This window comes from Bos indicus x Bos taurus, chromosome 16, assembly GCF_003369695.1.
Source record: "Bos indicus x Bos taurus breed Angus x Brahman F1 hybrid chromosome 16, Bos_hybrid_MaternalHap_v2.0, whole genome shotgun sequence".
Taxonomy (NCBI): Eukaryota; Metazoa; Chordata; class Mammalia; order Artiodactyla; family Bovidae; genus Bos; species Bos indicus x Bos taurus.
The window spans coordinates 56,606,313-56,623,483 of record NC_040091.1 but is presented as its reverse complement, the minus strand read 5'-3'; the positions used below and the strand labels follow the sequence as shown (position 1 = coordinate 56,623,483).

At 35.3% G+C, this 17,171-nt stretch overlaps 1 protein-coding gene across 4 annotated transcripts in view; it reads left to right on the top strand.

The window, feature by feature from the left end:
• The window catches only part of COP1 (COP1, E3 ubiquitin ligase), a 226,045-nt gene that overhangs the window by 74,695 nt on the left and 134,179 nt on the right, over window positions 1–17,171 (top strand). For all 4 annotated transcript variants that reach the window (XM_027565409.1, XM_027565410.1, XM_027565408.1 and 1 more), the window contains 2 exons: window positions 178–254; window positions 16,600–16,657. In XM_027565409.1, the coding sequence (XP_027421210.1) occupies window positions 178–254; window positions 16,600–16,657 (135 nt within the window). The remainder of the gene's footprint in view (window positions 1–177; window positions 255–16,599; window positions 16,658–17,171) is intronic.

Genomic DNA, 17,171 nt, shown 5'->3' with positions numbered 1-17,171 from the left:
CTCGTAAGTTTCAGATATCCTTGCTTTTGTACTCTATGGAGAGGAAACCTTGAGAAATTTGGATGTTGAGACAAAAAGGAACTGATAAAACCTGGGATTGGAAAGAAATAAATAGCTCCTTTTGACTTATACATCGTCTCTTTGGAGTGGCTATAACTCTAATAATTGTGCTTCCAGGAAATGAGCGGCTTATATTCTCCTGTCAGTGAGGATAGCACAGTGCCTCAATTTGAAGCTCCTTCTCCATCACACAGGTACAAAGCTTGAAACCTGTAATTGCTTTGGATTTATATTATAAAGTGCAGATATGGTATTAGTCCTTGGTAGCCTTTTCCATGTAATGAACACAACTCCTGAGAAATTACTTTTGGTCATGATGTAGAAATGAGATTCAGATGGCCCATCTATTTCCTTTATGCTTTAAATTTCATGCCAGGGATAGTTAGTAGAATATTATAATACTGTGAATTCAGTAATGAATTAATAGTTTGGTGGATTTCTCAAAATAATGGTAGCTTTGAATAATATTGTGAATTAAAATCAGATGACATTGAAAATCTATAATTTGAGAAAATGAAATGGTAATATTAGGGAAAAGTTAGTTAAACTAATACCTTTGTCTTTGCCACTGTTCCTGTTGAATTAGGTAGATCTGTTTGTTTAGACATCTCTGCTAGTTTCTTTATAACTCCCCATTATTAATTTAATTAAGTCTTCCCTTCTGTATTCTCTATAGAGCAGGAATTACGTATATCTTGCTCATGACTGTTTCCCTAGATTTTAAGTAGTGGTAGTGACTGGCCTCCTTCAGTATGTTTTTGTAAAATATGGTAAATGTCTATGGTCTCTATGTAAATTTAAAGTTCTATTTATGAAATATCTACTGCCTAACATTTGAATTTGAATTTTTTTGTTGTGTTCAGAGCAAGAGAAATTTTACGTGTTTTTAATCCACTGCTAATCCATTCACGATTGTGGTCCAACAGAAGCTTTTTAGACAGATAGTTTTAGGATAACACATGGATTTTCAAGCAGTCCAGTGACAGTACAGGAGATAACACTAACTTCACGGCCGGTGCCAGATCAGGAAAGCCATTTTACATCTAGTTTGGGGTGATAATGGGGAAGGGACACAAGGAATATTCTAGTAAAATAACATTCCTGGTGTGTTTAATATATTTCATGAACTGTTTTATAGAGAATCCGCATGAGTGCTGAGTGATTCTGGGGTCACTTTACCTGTGTAATTCAGTTTGTTTTTGTCCATATTTTATTTTCTTTACACTTGGGAATGATTCAGTTTAGCTTAGCATTCACTTCCTGACATACGTGGGATCTGTGTAAAAGGAATATTTATTATAGTGCATCCAGGCAAATAAAAGTTGTCACATCACAATGTCTTCTCTAATAAACTGATAATTCTCATTATCATATCACTCTCTGTCTATGACTATGTCTATGACTAAGTCTGTCACTTTATTTCTATATAAATATCACTTTATTTCTTTCTATCTGTTGTGGCCAGGTCTTTGTTACCATCTGAGCTATGAGGGAAGCCCCTGGTCTTTGTTAATCTCTCACTGATCTTTGTTAATCTCTCACTGGTGACATTTAATAACATATTAACAATATAGTATTATGTTCATTTAACTGGCTTTTTAAAATTTAATGCCTCTGATGCACTGGGCACTGTTTTAAGTGTTGAATGTAGCTGGAAAGTCCCTCCCTTTATGGAACTTCCCTTTGGGTGTGTGTGTGTCTGTGTGTGTGTGGAGGTTGAGGGAGATGCTAAATAAGAAAAACTAAAATATAATATTTGTACATGACATATAAGTAGTATCCTAGGAAGGAAGTTAGACGTATTAGAAAGCTGACACATGAATGAAGTGAAGAGAAGAGATAATAAAAAGTCACGGGGTAGTTTTGAGTAGGGTCTGTTTTAGATTATAAAATACTTATGGGGTTCACATGTAGAGGACAGAGACTAGACTTTCTGTCTCTCCCAATCCCCTGCAATTGGAAGCTAGGAGGAATGTTAGGAATATTGCAAGAATCCGTAAAGAGGAAATGGTGGACTTTTTATTGGATTTTATAGGATTTTATTGGTGGAAGAGAAGAGAAGTGGTTGTATTATAAAGTGGCCAGTCCCATGAGAGATGTAGGAATTCATGATGTCTGTGAAAACTTTGTTGAATTACTAAAATCGTATGGAACACTATTGTCAGATGATGTGGTCAGTTAGACTGGTTCACAGTTAAAGATGGAAAAACAGGCAAACATGATTTTCTTCAAAAGAGTGTTTTGATTTTTTCTTAAAATACATTCTTTATCACAAGATTTGAGAGAGACACTTGGGAAAACGATGGTAGCTTTGAATATTCTTGGGAAATGACCCTTAAGATGTGGAATTAAACATGGGAAGAATGTTATGCTATCAATATTGAAGTTTGTTTTATTTTTAAGAAATAGTATACAATTGAAATATAATCCCCCCCAATAATTATTATCATCATTATATAAATGCCAGATTTTGTTCTTATTCCTCATTGTAATGTTTTGGTCTCTTTTTAAGAGGTTTACTTTAAAAAAGAGTTTTTGTGGATTCATTCATTTTTTGTGGATTCAGGGTAAATCCCTTACATTGATTTTGGGTTTATGGTGAGGGTTATGTATTTAATGTAAAGAGAAACAGAAGACATATAAGTATTGATGTTACACCTCCCTCCCCAGGAATTTGTCTTCTGTATACCTTAATTGTCATATCCTGTCTATTCTCTTCCAGCTGCCTTGTTTAGACCCCAGGTATCTCACAGAGTCATGCAATAGTCTTTTAACTGTACTCCTACAGTGTATTGTGAGGAATCGCATCATGTTACTTTCCTTAAAATCATTAAGTGACTTTCCATTGTATTTAAATTGGCTTAGATCGCTTTTGTATGGCCTTCCATAATCCCCTTTACCTTGCCTACTATTTTTGTGCTTTAGAATTGAATTTAACTCCCCAAGTGGGCTATTAGGGTAACTTTACTTATATATTATTTTTTTGCTGAGAAACTCCTCTGTTCCTCTCTTAAGTAGCTCCTCATCCTCTAGCCATCCCCAACAATCCAGCCAAGGATGAGCTTTATTCTTTTTTGATACACCAGTTCCCTTAGAAAATGAAGTGGAGGAAGGAAGTGCAAGGTAGAATTAACTACCAGTTTTTAAAAACATTTTCTATTTACTTTGTTCCTGTTCTGCACTGTGTGTGCTAGTTTGGGTAGATTTTCCGTGCTGTACTATAATGCTGTTAACACTGGGATTTTCTTACACTCCCACATTTTTATATGAGCATTTATACATAATAGAACTTAAAATAGGTTTTTGAGTAAGTGTATGTGTCACCTAGAATGTAGTTTAATTTTCATAGCTTGTGAAAACTTGATTGAAGCATGATCTTTAGTATACTTAATAAGTAAACTAATTAATCTTTAAAAAAAAAAACTCAGGCTTCATTGGGGTGAGTGAAGTTGGAGGTGAGTATGTGATTATTTCCTTAATAAAATCAGTTTAAATTTAGTAAAACTTTTAAGCCTTCATTCATTGCAAATTTTTCTTATTAGAATTAGTTCAAACCTGAAGATTGCTGCCTTTAGGGCATTTTTAGTTCTTTAGATTCTGAGGAAAGAAGTCTTCACAATTCAGAGGATAAACTATAGCTTATATTTCTTTGTTACGTGGCTCTTTGTATTAAATTATGAGTAAATTAGAGAGTGATAGGCAAGCACAGTCCTGTTTAGCTTTTGCCAAATGACATTTTTTTTTAATCCGAGAGTATGAAATATTTTAGTCAAATCTTCTTCTCAACAATGACAGTGATAATTTGGTTTAGATTAAAATATTCTTAGACTGAAAAAACCTAAAGTCTAAAGTTTAGATTTTAGTCTTCTTCAAAGCCATTTATTGCCAGTGGTTTTGCTTGTAATTTTTAAAATGCGTCTCAATGACGTGATTTCTGTCTTAGAAATAATTGTCTCATAATTGCTTCATTCTTTGTCTTTAATCAAGCAAGTATTTCAGAACTGTTGTTTATTATTCGCTAACCTCTGGTTTTAGAACTCCAAAGAACCTGGTTTAAAGATAATGTATTAGTTGAAGCTTCTCTGTTTGCTTGGAGGTGAATATATGCTTTAATATGATCCAGATAGTTACTAGAGTTAAATTTGCAGGATAACTCTTGATTTCTTGTGGTAAAATAGTAAATAAATACAAAACAAATAGTAAATAAGATTTATCTAGAATCTCTGATCTTTCAAATGCTTTTGCCAGTAATAGACTTGCTATTGATCATATTTAATTCATTTTTTAAAGACACATTCGTAAGTTTAAATTGTGAATTGCTTATTTAAGTTTTCTGTAGTATAGAACAGAATAAAATTTATAGGTAAGACTTTTATATAAGACACTTTTGTTTTTATTTAACTACTTTAATTAGATATTTTTAAGACTTAAACTTTCATTTGTCTGTCATTTTTGACAAAGGTCCAGATAAATCAAAATGAAGGGAAAAGCCAGGGGTCACTTTAGAGATGCTAGAATTATTGAACTATTATTAAGAATATTCTTACATGTGTGTGTATATATATATATAGATGGATAGATACACACACACAGACATACACTTGTGGGTCAGTACCTTATGAATTTGTAAATTTCATAATTTGATTGAATAAACTGATAAAGTTCAAGGAATTTGGTATTATGTAATGGCTCCTGGACCAGGATAAGAAATTACTCTTTAACTCACACAGAACTCTATGTAGTTTTGCTTACCCCAGTGACACCCTGCCTTCTCCAGGGTCATTAAAAAAAAATGTGTGTGTGGTGGGGAAAGGGTGGATGGTGGTTATAATGGCTCTTTGGTGTAATGAATGAAAATGATCTCATCTTCTGTATTACTGCATATTGGGTCTTTGACTGGAAGATGACCCACAACCAGAGTAGTATCAATGGTATTATTATTCACATAATAATGCTTACATTTTTGGTACTTTTTTGCAATTATTATTGGTTCAACTGCTTTTATTTTACTTGGGGTGGTAACTTTTTAAAATTTTATTTACTTTAATTTTTATTTATTTATTTTGGCTGTGCCACAGAGCTTGTGAGATATAAATAGTTCCCCAGATAGGTTCGAATCTGGGCCCTTGGCAGTGAACGCATGGATTCCTAACCACTAAACTGCCAGGGAATTCCCCAAGAAAACTTTTTATTAAAATGTAGGAGTTAAAATGTTTTTATGGTCAAGTCTAACTCAGTGCCTTACAGATTGGTCGCTAATTTATTATATATTTTAAACAACTCTTCTACATAAACCTAGAAGTTTCTTTTGTTTTAATTTTTTGTATTTCTTCTTATTTTTCCTTTTTTTCTTAAAAAAATTTTCTTTTTTTTTTTTCTTTTACGAACCCTTGTGTTGAAGGCTGACTTTGAGCAGATCACAGCTAGGGAGCTGCTGTACTATATACGAAAGCCTGACCGAAGCAGGTCGTCTGTGGGTGGTTTAGCACCAGGTTCCCCATGAACATGCGGCGTGTGACAAGTGAGGGGGCAGCAGCTTTTCCAGCTGCATCTAAAGAGTTTTTAACGTAACATTTCCGTTTATCCAGGAGGAGAATTCTACAATATAGAAAATTCTCCATACACAGCCTGACACTATTTTCCGTATCTCCAAAGTTAGATGGTTATGAACAGATCTTAAGAAATCTCTGCTATACTTGGCGTTTATTGTTGTAATCACCAGTGATTCACATGATGTACTCTGCATATAAGTTAAATAAGCAGGGTGACAATGTACAGCCTTGATGTACTCCTTTCCTGATTTGGAACCAGTCTGTTCCATATCTAGTTCTGACTGTTCTGTCTTGATCTGCATACAGATTTTGCAGGTAAGGTGGTCTGGTATTCCCATCTCTTTCAAGAATTTTCCACAGTTTGTTGTGATTCACACAGTCAAAGGCTGTGGCGTTGTCAATAAAGCAGAAGTAGATGTTCCTCTGGAACTCTCTTGCTCTTTCTATGATCCAACACATGTTGGCAATTTGATCTCTAGTTCCTCTGCCTTTTCTAAATCCAGCTTGAACATATGAAAGTTCATGGTTCACGTACTGTTGAAGACTGGCTTGGAGGATTTTGAGCATTCCTTTGCTAGCATGTGAGATGAGTGCAATTGTGTGGTAGTTTCAACATTCTTAGGAATTGCCTTTCTTTAGGATTGGAATGAAACTGACCTTTTCCAGTCCTGTGGCCACTGCTGAGTTTTCCAAATTTGCTGGCATTGAGTGCAGCACTTTCACTGCATCATCTTTTAGGATTGGAAATAGCTCAACTGAAATTCCATCACGTCCACTAGCTTTGTCTGTAGTGATGCTTCCTAAGGACCATTAGTAGAGTAGGTATGTCAGGACTTTAAAAAAAAATCTTTGGCTTCTTGTTATAAACTAATTGCCACTGCTTAGTGAAGATACTAGCAGTTCTTTCTAATTCTGAAAGCTGAGGTGTGAATAGGACAGATTTCCATGTGCTTGAGTATCAACCAAGACTCCTGTTTGACATGTAGTTTTTTGAACCATGCCCTTGAAATCTGATCATTAGGTCTGAGGTGAGTTCCAGAATTTCAAATGCTAGCCTGGAGGATTATACTTTAAAAGGTATGGTTAGTGGGCAGTGAATATCTCTGTATTACTGATATGTTTTAAAAATCTCTAAGTAAGATATGCTTATTTTCTTTTTCATAAAAGAAATCTCTGTTGTCCAACACTGAATTTTTTTCTTTTTTTAATTTTTTTAAATTATCTTAAGCTTATTTCATCCTTGAGAAAGAGTAAAGATTTCTGTTTATTTTAGTGTCTACTTTGTTAGGTTACATATCTTTCTATAATGTCTCAAAAATGCCTCAAGTTATGTTCCTGGCTTGAGCAAACCAGAAAAGTTTAAAAATTGGAAGCAAATTGTTCTATTGGCATTCCTGATTTTACTCTGATTAGAGCCTCTTGCTGATGGCTTTTTGCCCTTTCAGGTTAGAGTCATATAGGGAACTTTGCACCCCTTTGCTTATTATGGGTTTTCCTTGATTCTGGAAGGTCACGGATGGGAGAGGCTGGGAAAACCAAAGTATACATTGTAACAGTGTCTTAGATGTAAGTATCACTGGAAGCAAGGAGAGAATTTCATGTGCTGTCCCCATGTTCTGTTTCTGCATTACCTGTCTCTCCCGTCCCCAAGTTCCAGTGTATTTTCCCATTCTCCAGATCCTCCACCCGTGAATCTTTTGTTGCTGTTTCTGGAACGCTTCCTCTACTTTCTTTGCTTTTAAAACTTTTTTCTGAGATTATTTCAGAGAACTGGGTTTTTGTAACATTAAGATTTGTGGTAACTATATCATCTGATAATTACAAATCTCTCCCCTATGAATTACAACTAAATTGTAATCTATTCCCACTCTTTGATAAGTGGTAATAGAATATAAAGAAATCAAATGCAGCACTTAGCCTAACGAACTGGGACTTCTGCTAGTTTCATTGGAGGCAGATCTGTCTTGTCAGTCTTTTTCTTTTGAGCTTATTATACTGTTTTTGAAAAATTTCCAAAGAAGTTATTTACTTTCAAAGGCAGTAATGCAGTAGATTCATACCTATTCCATCTTTCAGAAATTTTCCTTCACATTTGCTTTTTACATCCGCAGCAATAAGTTTCTCTCTGAGAAAGCTCTTGTAAGGAAAACTTTAAAGTGAATTTCCCCTTTGCTTTTCTTTTTAAACTTTAGCGATATTGTGGAATTACAGACCTTTTAAAAGGCAACATAATATTAGATTCATGCAGTCCTCCTATGCACTGTATAACTACAACTCTTTCTAACCATCTACAATTAAAAGGGAACAGAGGGTGTTGGGAAAAGTTTTTCCTGTATATCTGAAATACTCTGATAACTTCTGTTCTTTGAAGAGTAAATTGAATCTCTGTTCCCTAAAGATTATAGATGTGCATTCTGGAGCCCAGTGTTTTTTATTATCGAACTACCTTTGTGTTCCTCAAGTAAATCCAAAGCTTGTATGAGTTTTGGGGAGCCCTTTGAAGTCAGATGTCTTTCAGTATATAATGTTGTGTCTGTGCCCGTATACCTTCACCAGTTTTAGAAAGGTAACACAGTATGTATGCCATATATCACATATACTGATGGAGGAGGAATAGGCAGTTCCTTAAGCAAATTAAAATTTCCCCATTGAAACATACACGTTAACAGTGAGGTAAATGGTATGAAATGTAGTCTGATCAGGTTTTCACTTCAAAAAAGTAACACAAAGTATTTGATTTTCATAGTTCTGGGTTTTAGGAATTGAAGTTTTATGTAATCTTTTTAAGCCCAATATTTTAAAAAATCCAGACTATATATTGCTGAAAAGGCCATTGTAATCACCAGTGTTTGTTTATATAAAATCTGTTGTAAAATACCTTGTTGAAATTCTTATAAATGCCATGAATGAGTAGTAGTAGTACTGCCTATTCTAATAATCCAAGACACTGTAGAAGAAAATATCTCATGTTATTTTTCAGTTGAATTTGCAGCAAAATCAGGAAATTATTTCTGCCCTAGAGGAGACTTGTACTTGCAAAAGTTGTAACTGTCAGAGTAGTAGAGCATATGTGTATTAGGTACTGTTTTATAATTTTATGTATTATCTCATACAGCCCTCAGAATAGATGCCATATATCCTTTTCCTTTGACAAATGAGGAAATTGAATCATAGAGATGAAGCATTTGTGCTGCATCACACAGTTATAGTAGCGTAATCAGTATTCTAAAGCGGGCATCCTTACTCTAGAGCCTATAAAGCCTTGGGAGGTAAAAGAGTTTTAGAGATCATCGAGTTGATAATAAAGGTCAAAAAAGAAAATCAGTAGAAACTTACAGTTCAAAAATGACAGGGTAGTGAGTTTGCAAGAAGAGAAAACATGTTACTTCGGCAGTCTTTGGTGAGGATTCTGTAATTATACTGCCTGGGTTCAAATTTCAGCTCCACACCTTATTAGCAGTTTGACCTTAGGCAAGTTTATTGTTAACTTCTGTACACTGCAGTTTTCTCATTAGTAAAATAAGGATAATAATACCTATCTTGACTAATACAATGTAATAGTACATTTAAAGAAATGAGAGATAACACCTGACACATACTAAGCACTCAGTAGATGGTGGCACTCAGTAGATTAGTCATGTTGATTTTCTGTGATTTGTCTGAATAGTTGTATCAAATGTAGGAGTATGTGAAATTAGAAAGGAAAACTCAAAAATGAAGAGCGATTTCTAGTATCTCCTAAGGTGCCTGAAAAATTAGGGCCGTGAAAATTTGGGTTGTTAGTAAATGGGATTTACCCTTAATTTGAAATTCAGTGCATCTGTTTTAAATAACTGACAGAAGACCATTATTTTGAAGAAAGCAAGTTGTTTAGCTTTTGATCTGTTTATAATACTAGGGATTACTGCGTTGGTAGGAAGGAAATAAAATAGTAACAGACTTTGCTATTGAAAAACATTAAAAACATATTCTGTTTTAATTAATCATTATTAAAATAAGTCAGATTATGTTCATGTTACATGTTGGTCAGTATGTGTTTGTTTTGAGAAAACAGATTCAATAATTTTACCAGGAAAACTATACTGGAAAAGGAACAGGGTTTGGCTGTAGGCCCATATTGTTTACTAAATGTAGAGTTTATTTTCTTCTGTCTTAAGTTTATACTAATGAAAAAACAAATTAGTGACAGCACTTAGTCTAATTTCATACGTGTGTGCAGCTTTTTTTGTTTTTTTTATTCATTCAATTTACTAATTTAAACATTTATTTAGTTTATTTTCTTTATGTTCACCCTTAAATGATCTTAATATACTTTATTTTGCTTACATATTAAAATTCTCTATAATTTAATTAGTTGATTTTGTACCTACTGGTAATTTAAATGTGAATCCTCCTTTTTCAAAAAAAGCTGTCTAAAACTAGTTACTTAGTATTTTTGCCAAGGGTGAATCACTGTTTTCTCTTAGCTTCCTATTTATTATATGTGTATCTTACATGTGAAATTGACTTAACAGTCTATTATTTTTTATTATTTAGATTTTTAAAAATTTCTTTTTTAAATTGAAGGACAATTGATTTGCAATGCTGTGTTAATTTCAGGTGTACAGCACAGTGATTCAGTTTCTATATACACACACACACATATATACACATCATCCATACATATACATATAGACATAAATACATACATAAATGCATATACATATGCTCTTTTCCAGATTCTTTTTCCTTACAGGTTATTACAAAATACAGGGTATAGTTCCCTGTACTTATATAGTAGGTCCTTGTTGCTTATCTGTTTTATATATATAGTGTGTATATGTTAATTCCCAAACTTGTAATTTATCCCTCTGCCCCATTTCCCCTTTGGCACCATAAATTTGTTTTCTATGTCTGTGAGCCTGTTTCTGTTTTGTGTATAAGTTCATTTGTAACAGTATGTCTTTTAATTACAAAGTATATCCTTGTTTTTAGAAGCAAACAATTTTAAGTGAGAGTAGTTTTGTGACATCTGCTTGCATAACTGAATTTCCTTTGTAACTTGAATTAACAGCAGTTTAGTTTTCATATGTTTTTAGCTGAGCTCCTCCTTGTCATCAGCAAGAACATTAAATTTTTTTTTTATCATCTTATTTTCCTCATCATGAGTATTATTTCTAACCTGGTTTTAGTTTAGTTCAGTTCAGTCCTCAGCTGTGTCCAACTCTTAGTGACCCCACACACTGCAGCATGCCAGGCTTTGCTGTCTATCACCAGCTTCCAGAGCTTGCTCAAATTCATGTCCATTGAATTGGTGATGCCATCCAACCATCTCATCCTCCGTCGTCCCCTTTTCCTCCTGACGTTAGTCTTTCCCAGCATCAAGGTCTTTTCCAGTGAGTCATTTCTTTGCATCAGGTGGTCAAAGTATTGGAGCTTCAGCTTCAGCATCAGTCCTTCTTATGAATATTCAGAACTGATTTCTTTTAGGATTGACTGGTTTGATCTCCTTGCAATCCAAGGGACTCTCAAGAGTCTTCTCCAACACCATAGTTCAAAAGCATCAGTTCATCAGCATTCAGCTTTCTTTATGGCCCAACTCTCACATCCATACAAGACTATTGAAAAAACTGTAACTGATTTTACGGACATTTGTTGGCAAAGTAATGTCTCTGCTTTTTAATATGCTGTCTAGGTTTGTCATAGCTTTTCTTCCAAGGGGCAAGCATCTTTTAATTTCATGGCTGCAGTCACCATCTGCAGTGAGTTTGGAGATCAAGAAAATAAAATCTGTCACTGTTTCCATTGTTTCCCCATCTATTTGCCATGAAGTGATGGACCGGATGCCATGATCTTTGTTTTTTGAATGTTGTGTTTTAAGCCAGGTTTTTCACTCTCCTCTTTCACTTCATCAAGAGGCTCTTTAGTTCTTTGCTTTCTGCTGTAAGGGTGGTGTCATCTGCATGTCTGAGGTTATTGATATTTCTCCCGGCAATCTTGATTCCAGCTTGTGCTTCATCCAGCCCAGCGTTTCTCATGATGTACTCTGCATATAAATTAAATAAGCAAGGTGACATTATACAGCCTTGACATACTACTTTCTCAATTTGGAACCAGTCTGTTGTTCCATTTCTGGTTCTAACTGTTGCTTCTATCTAAATAAATCCTTCTCAGGATTTAGATAAGGTGGTCTGGTATTCCCATCTCTTTAAGAATTTTCCACAGGTGATCCTCACAGTCAAAGGCTTTCGTGTAGTCAATAAAGCAGAAGTAGATGTTTTTCTGGAATTCTCTTGCTTTTTCTATGTTCCAGTGGATGGTGGCAAATTGATCTCTGATTTCTCTACCTTTTCTAAATCCAGTTTGAACATCTGGAAGTTCTTGATTCAGGTACTATTGTAGCCTAGCTTCGAGAATTTTGAGCATTACTTTGCTAGCGTGTGTTCAGTTCAGTTCAGCGCTCAGTCGTGTCTGACTCTTTGCAACCCCATGAACCACAGCACGCCAGGCCTCCCTGTCCATTACCAACTCCTGGAGTTCCCTCAAACCCATGTCTATCGAGTCGGTGATGCCACCCAGCCATCTCATCCTCTGTCGTCCCCTTCTCCTCTGCCCTCAATCTTTCCTAGCATCAGGGTCTTTTCAAATGAGTCAGCTCTTCACATCAGGTTGCCAAAGTATTGGAGTTTCAGCTTCAGCATCAGTTCTTCCAGTGAACACCCAGGACTGATCTCCTTTAGAATGGACTGGTTGGATCTCCTTGCAGTCCAAGGGACTCTCAAGAGTCTTCTCCAACACCACAGTTCAAAAGCATCAGTTCTTCGGCACTCAGCTTTCTTTATAGTTCGACTCTCACATCCTTACATGACCATTGGAAAAACCATAGCCTTGACTAGACGGACCTTTGTTGGCAAAGTAATGTCTCTGCTTTTTAATATGCTATTTAGGTTGGTCATAACTTTCCTTCCAAGGAGTAAACGTCTTTTAATTTCATGGCTGCAATCACCATCTGTCTTTTAAAATCATGGCTGCAGTGATTTTGGAGCCCAGAAAAGTAAAGTCAGCCACTGTTCCACTGTTTCCCATCTATTTGCCATGAAGTGATGGGACTGGATGCCATGATCTTAGTTTTCTTAATGTTGAGCTGTAAGCCAGCTTTTTCACTCTCCTCTTTCACTTTCATCAAGAGGCTCTTTAGTTCTTTACTTTCTGCCAAAAGGGTGGTGTCATCTGCACATCTGAGGTTATTGATATTTCTCCTGGCAATCTTGATTCCACCTTGTGCTTCTTCCAGCCCAGCGTTTCTCATGATGTACTCTGCATATAAGTTAAATAAGCAGGGTGACAATATACAGCCTGGATGTACTCCTTTTCCTATTTAGAAACACTCTGTTGTTCCATGTCCAGTTCTAACTATTGCTTCCTGACCTGCATACAGATTTCTCAAGAGGCAGGTCAGGTGGTCTGGTATTCCCATGTCTTGAAGAATGTTCGACAGTTTATTGTGATCCACACAGTCAAAGGCTTTGGCATAGTCAATAAAGCAGAAATAGATGCTTTTCTGGAACTCTCTTGCTTTTTCTATGATCCAGCGGATGTTGGCAATTTGGTCTCTGGTTCCTCTGCCTTTTCTAAAACGAGCTTCAACATCTGGACGTTCATGGTTCACGTATTGCTGAAGCCTGGCTTGGAGAATTTTAAGCATTACTTTACTAGCATGTGAGATGAGTGCCATTGTGCGGTAGTTTGAGCATTCTTTGGCATTGCTTTTCTTTGGGATTAGAATGAAAACTGACCTTTTCCAGTCCTGTGGCCACTGCTGAGCTTTCCAAATTGTCTGGTATATTGAGTGCAGCACTTTCACAGCATCATCTTCCAGGATTTGAAATAGCTCAACTGGAATTCCATCACCTCCACTAGCTTTGTTCGTACTGATGCTTTCTAAGGCCCACTTGACTTCACATTCCATGATGTCTGGCTCTAGGTGAATGATCACACCATCGTGATTATCTTGGTCGTGAAGATCTTTTTTATATAGTTCTTCCGTGTATTCTTGCCATCTCTTCTTAATATCTTCTGCTTCTGTTAGGTCCATACCATTTCTGTCCTTTATCGAGCCCATCTTTGCATGAAGTGTTCCCTTGGTATCTCTAATTTTCTTGAAGAGATATCTATTCTTTCCCATTCTGTTGTTTTCCTCTATTTCTTTGCATTGATTGCTGAGGAAGGCTTTCTTATCTCTCCTTTCTATTCTTTGGAACTCTGCATTCAAATGGAGTATCTTTTCTTTTCTGCTTTGCATTTGGCTTCTCTTCTTTTCACAGCTATTTGTAAGGCCTTCTCAGACAGCCGTTTTACTTTTTTGCATTTCTTTTCCATGGGGATGGTCTTGATCCCTTTCTCCTGTACAGTGTCAGGAACCTCCATCCATAGTTCATCAGGCACTCTATCTATCAGATGTAGTCTCTTAAATCTATTTCTCACTTCCACTGTATAATCATAAGGGATTTGAAATCTTGTTGTTTTTATCACCATCTGTAGATTATGGCTAACTCAGAGATAAGAAGTAGAAGAGCACCAAAATCAAGAGGAACCAGCCCGGTCAATGCTTTCTGATATTGTCGTCTAATCACTTTTACTTTATACACACGTATACACAGACACATTTAAAAAGCAAAATTAAAGGGATTTATTTCTTCAGATTGCTTCTGTTGCAGTTGTGTATGCATTAATAAATTTTTCTTAGTGAATAAAGTTAAGATCTAATATAAATTAATATAAATATAAATTAAATTTCAAATTCTGCAATGATTGTTACCAACTTTTCACTTAAAACCTGTAATTTCAATGCTTTCTGATCAGTACTATTTTTTTTTTCACTTTACTTATTTGTTTTTGGCTGTGTTAGGTCTTCATTGCTCTGTGGGCTTTCCTCCACTTGCAGCGAGTGGGGGCTCCTCTCTAGTTGTGGTGCGTGGCCTTCTCATTGCATGGCTTTTCTTGTTGCGGAGCATGGGCTCTAGGGCACATGGATTTCAATAGCTGTGGCACATGGGCTCAGTCGTTGTGGTTCCTGGGCTCTAGAGCACAGGCTCAGTAGCTGTGGCACATGGACCTAGTTACTTCTTTCCTCCTGGATCAGGGATTGAACCCGTGTCTTCTGCATTTGCAGGCAGATTCTTTATCTCTGAGACACCAGGGAAACCCTGATCAGTACTAGTTTTAGACATGTATTTGAAATGTAGTGTTATTTCACTATGTACATTAAGATATCAGTATCATGTTCCAGCTTGCAATCAAAGAAGTCTGAATTACATTCCCATAAAATGAAAAAGTTCTGTTCTATCAACCTCTAAATGTGAAGCTTTATAATTTCGTTAATGTTTATACAAATAGGGGATTGGGTTTCATTAGTGGAAGGAGCACAGATTTTAAATACCTGGCATCTCCTCATTTTTAGCCGTATTAGTCCCTGTGTAGAGTATTCTGAAAATAGCATGTGATCTTGTCATATCAGTTCATGACCCTGTTCAAGGAAAGTAGGCATTGGTAATATTTCATCAGAAGAAATTAATTACCAGATCCTGTTAATTCTTTAATTTATGGTGCAGCTGCTTTGAGGGTCTTATGTGAGTCTTATAGGAATGGTTAAGAACACAACAAATTAGTGTCTATTATTATGTGTTGGAGTACTGTGAGAACAGTTCCTTCTGATTCATTAACTTTTTGAAAATTTAAGTTTGTATGTTATTGACAAATTTTATTAATAGAATAAAATTTATTGAATACCTACCATTTTTTGGCCTTGTACTGAGGAATATTAACTCAATAAATCTTACACCTCTCTCAAATATCTTGCTCACTTAATAGATGGAGAAGGTAGAGGCCAGATAATATCCATAGCTGCCCAGAGTCATTTAGCTGCTAACAGGTGAAATTCACACCCTCTCTGTACTCTTTAAGAGTACCTCTTATATTATAACCTTTGTGATTATTGGACTAAAGTGAATAATGATTTTGTGTATTTATGTAAAGAGATACACTGAAATTGGTGCTCTCAATTGCTTAAATTTCATTAAGGTGGACAAATACAGACATTTCTATAGTAGAAATAGGGAAGAATTTTTAAAAATGTAGTAGCTGTTGATCTGTCATTGTTGATGTATATGTTAATACCATTTTCAGATGTTAGTAGTCCTCAGGCTAATTTATTTAAAGATGGGAGGGGGAGAAGAGTGAAGTGAAAAGATAGACATGGTAAGGTAGAACTCTTAGGAAGAAAAGGTAGTCTGTACTTAAAAAAGGTTTACTAAGATAAGTAGGAGAATGCACAGAAAATATAATCAAATAGAAACAACCAATAGAGAAAGCAAATTATGTTTGACTAGAGCAGAGGAAATTAGAATATAGATTTTGGGTTATAAAAGAAAGATTATTGGAATTCTACCATTTTTTGTTCCATTCCTTTGATAGTTTTCTTTCACATGAGATGGTTATCATAGCATTTTAGAGCTTGAAGTGACTATAGATAGAGCTAGTTACTCCAGTCTTCTCGTTTTGCAGATAAGGAAACAGAGTGATTATAAGCTGTTTGTCCAAGGGCACATAGCTCTAGTGTCATGACACGATCTGTTCATCATAGCTTTTGATTGCATACTTGTGCTCTTTTTATAGTATTCTAAGTACTCTTTTCCTTAGAGTTCAAACAACTTAACTGAAAATGAAACAACTGTCTGAAAATGAAGTTGTAGCAAGTACTTCAATTGTATATGCCTGTCTTGTGATTATTCCCTATTGACATGTTTTCAAGATGGGTATATTTAAGGTGGTGGGATGAAGGGGTAGATTGTTTATTTCCTAATTTTTTAATTTATGGAATATGTATTTGTTTGACTTATAAATTATTGACAAATATTGGATTTATATATGATATATTTTACATTTACTTTTTCTGTTGCTAAAGAGAATGTAAAAACTGAAATCACATTTTTTTTTCTTCATTTTGCAGTAGTATTATTGATTCCACAGAATACAGCCAACCTCCAGGTTTCAGTGGCAGTTCTCAGGTAAATGATGTATCTAACGATCTGTTCTAGTGGTGCCATAAATCTAATCACCTGAGTTATAAAATCACAGATGAGTCCTATCCTAGAGACAGCTGTTGGTGTGCTGTAGCATTGATTAGTGCTTGAATAGCTCTGGTGAATAATCAATCAGCTGTATATCTGCTCATTACTGATTGAGTCAAAAAATTTTTTTTAGCATGCTAGTAACATTAGGCCTTGAGAGGAAGGAAATACTGTAAGAGCAAATTATGAGTAATCAGGACATTGTTTCTCTCGGAGATAAAGTTATAATTTATTGATGAATTGCCTGTTATTATGTTGAAACATGAAGCTTTTTTCTGGGAGGTAAACTACAGGCTTTATTAAAATCGACTCTGGCCTCTCCTTTTCTTTAATTAATTGTATGATTATTTTGATTTTTACTCTCTTCATCTAGGACTTGGGGATGCTGGTATTTGTCAAGTCTAATTTTGAGGCCAGACTGTGTTTTTTTTAAATTTTCACTTTGAAATAA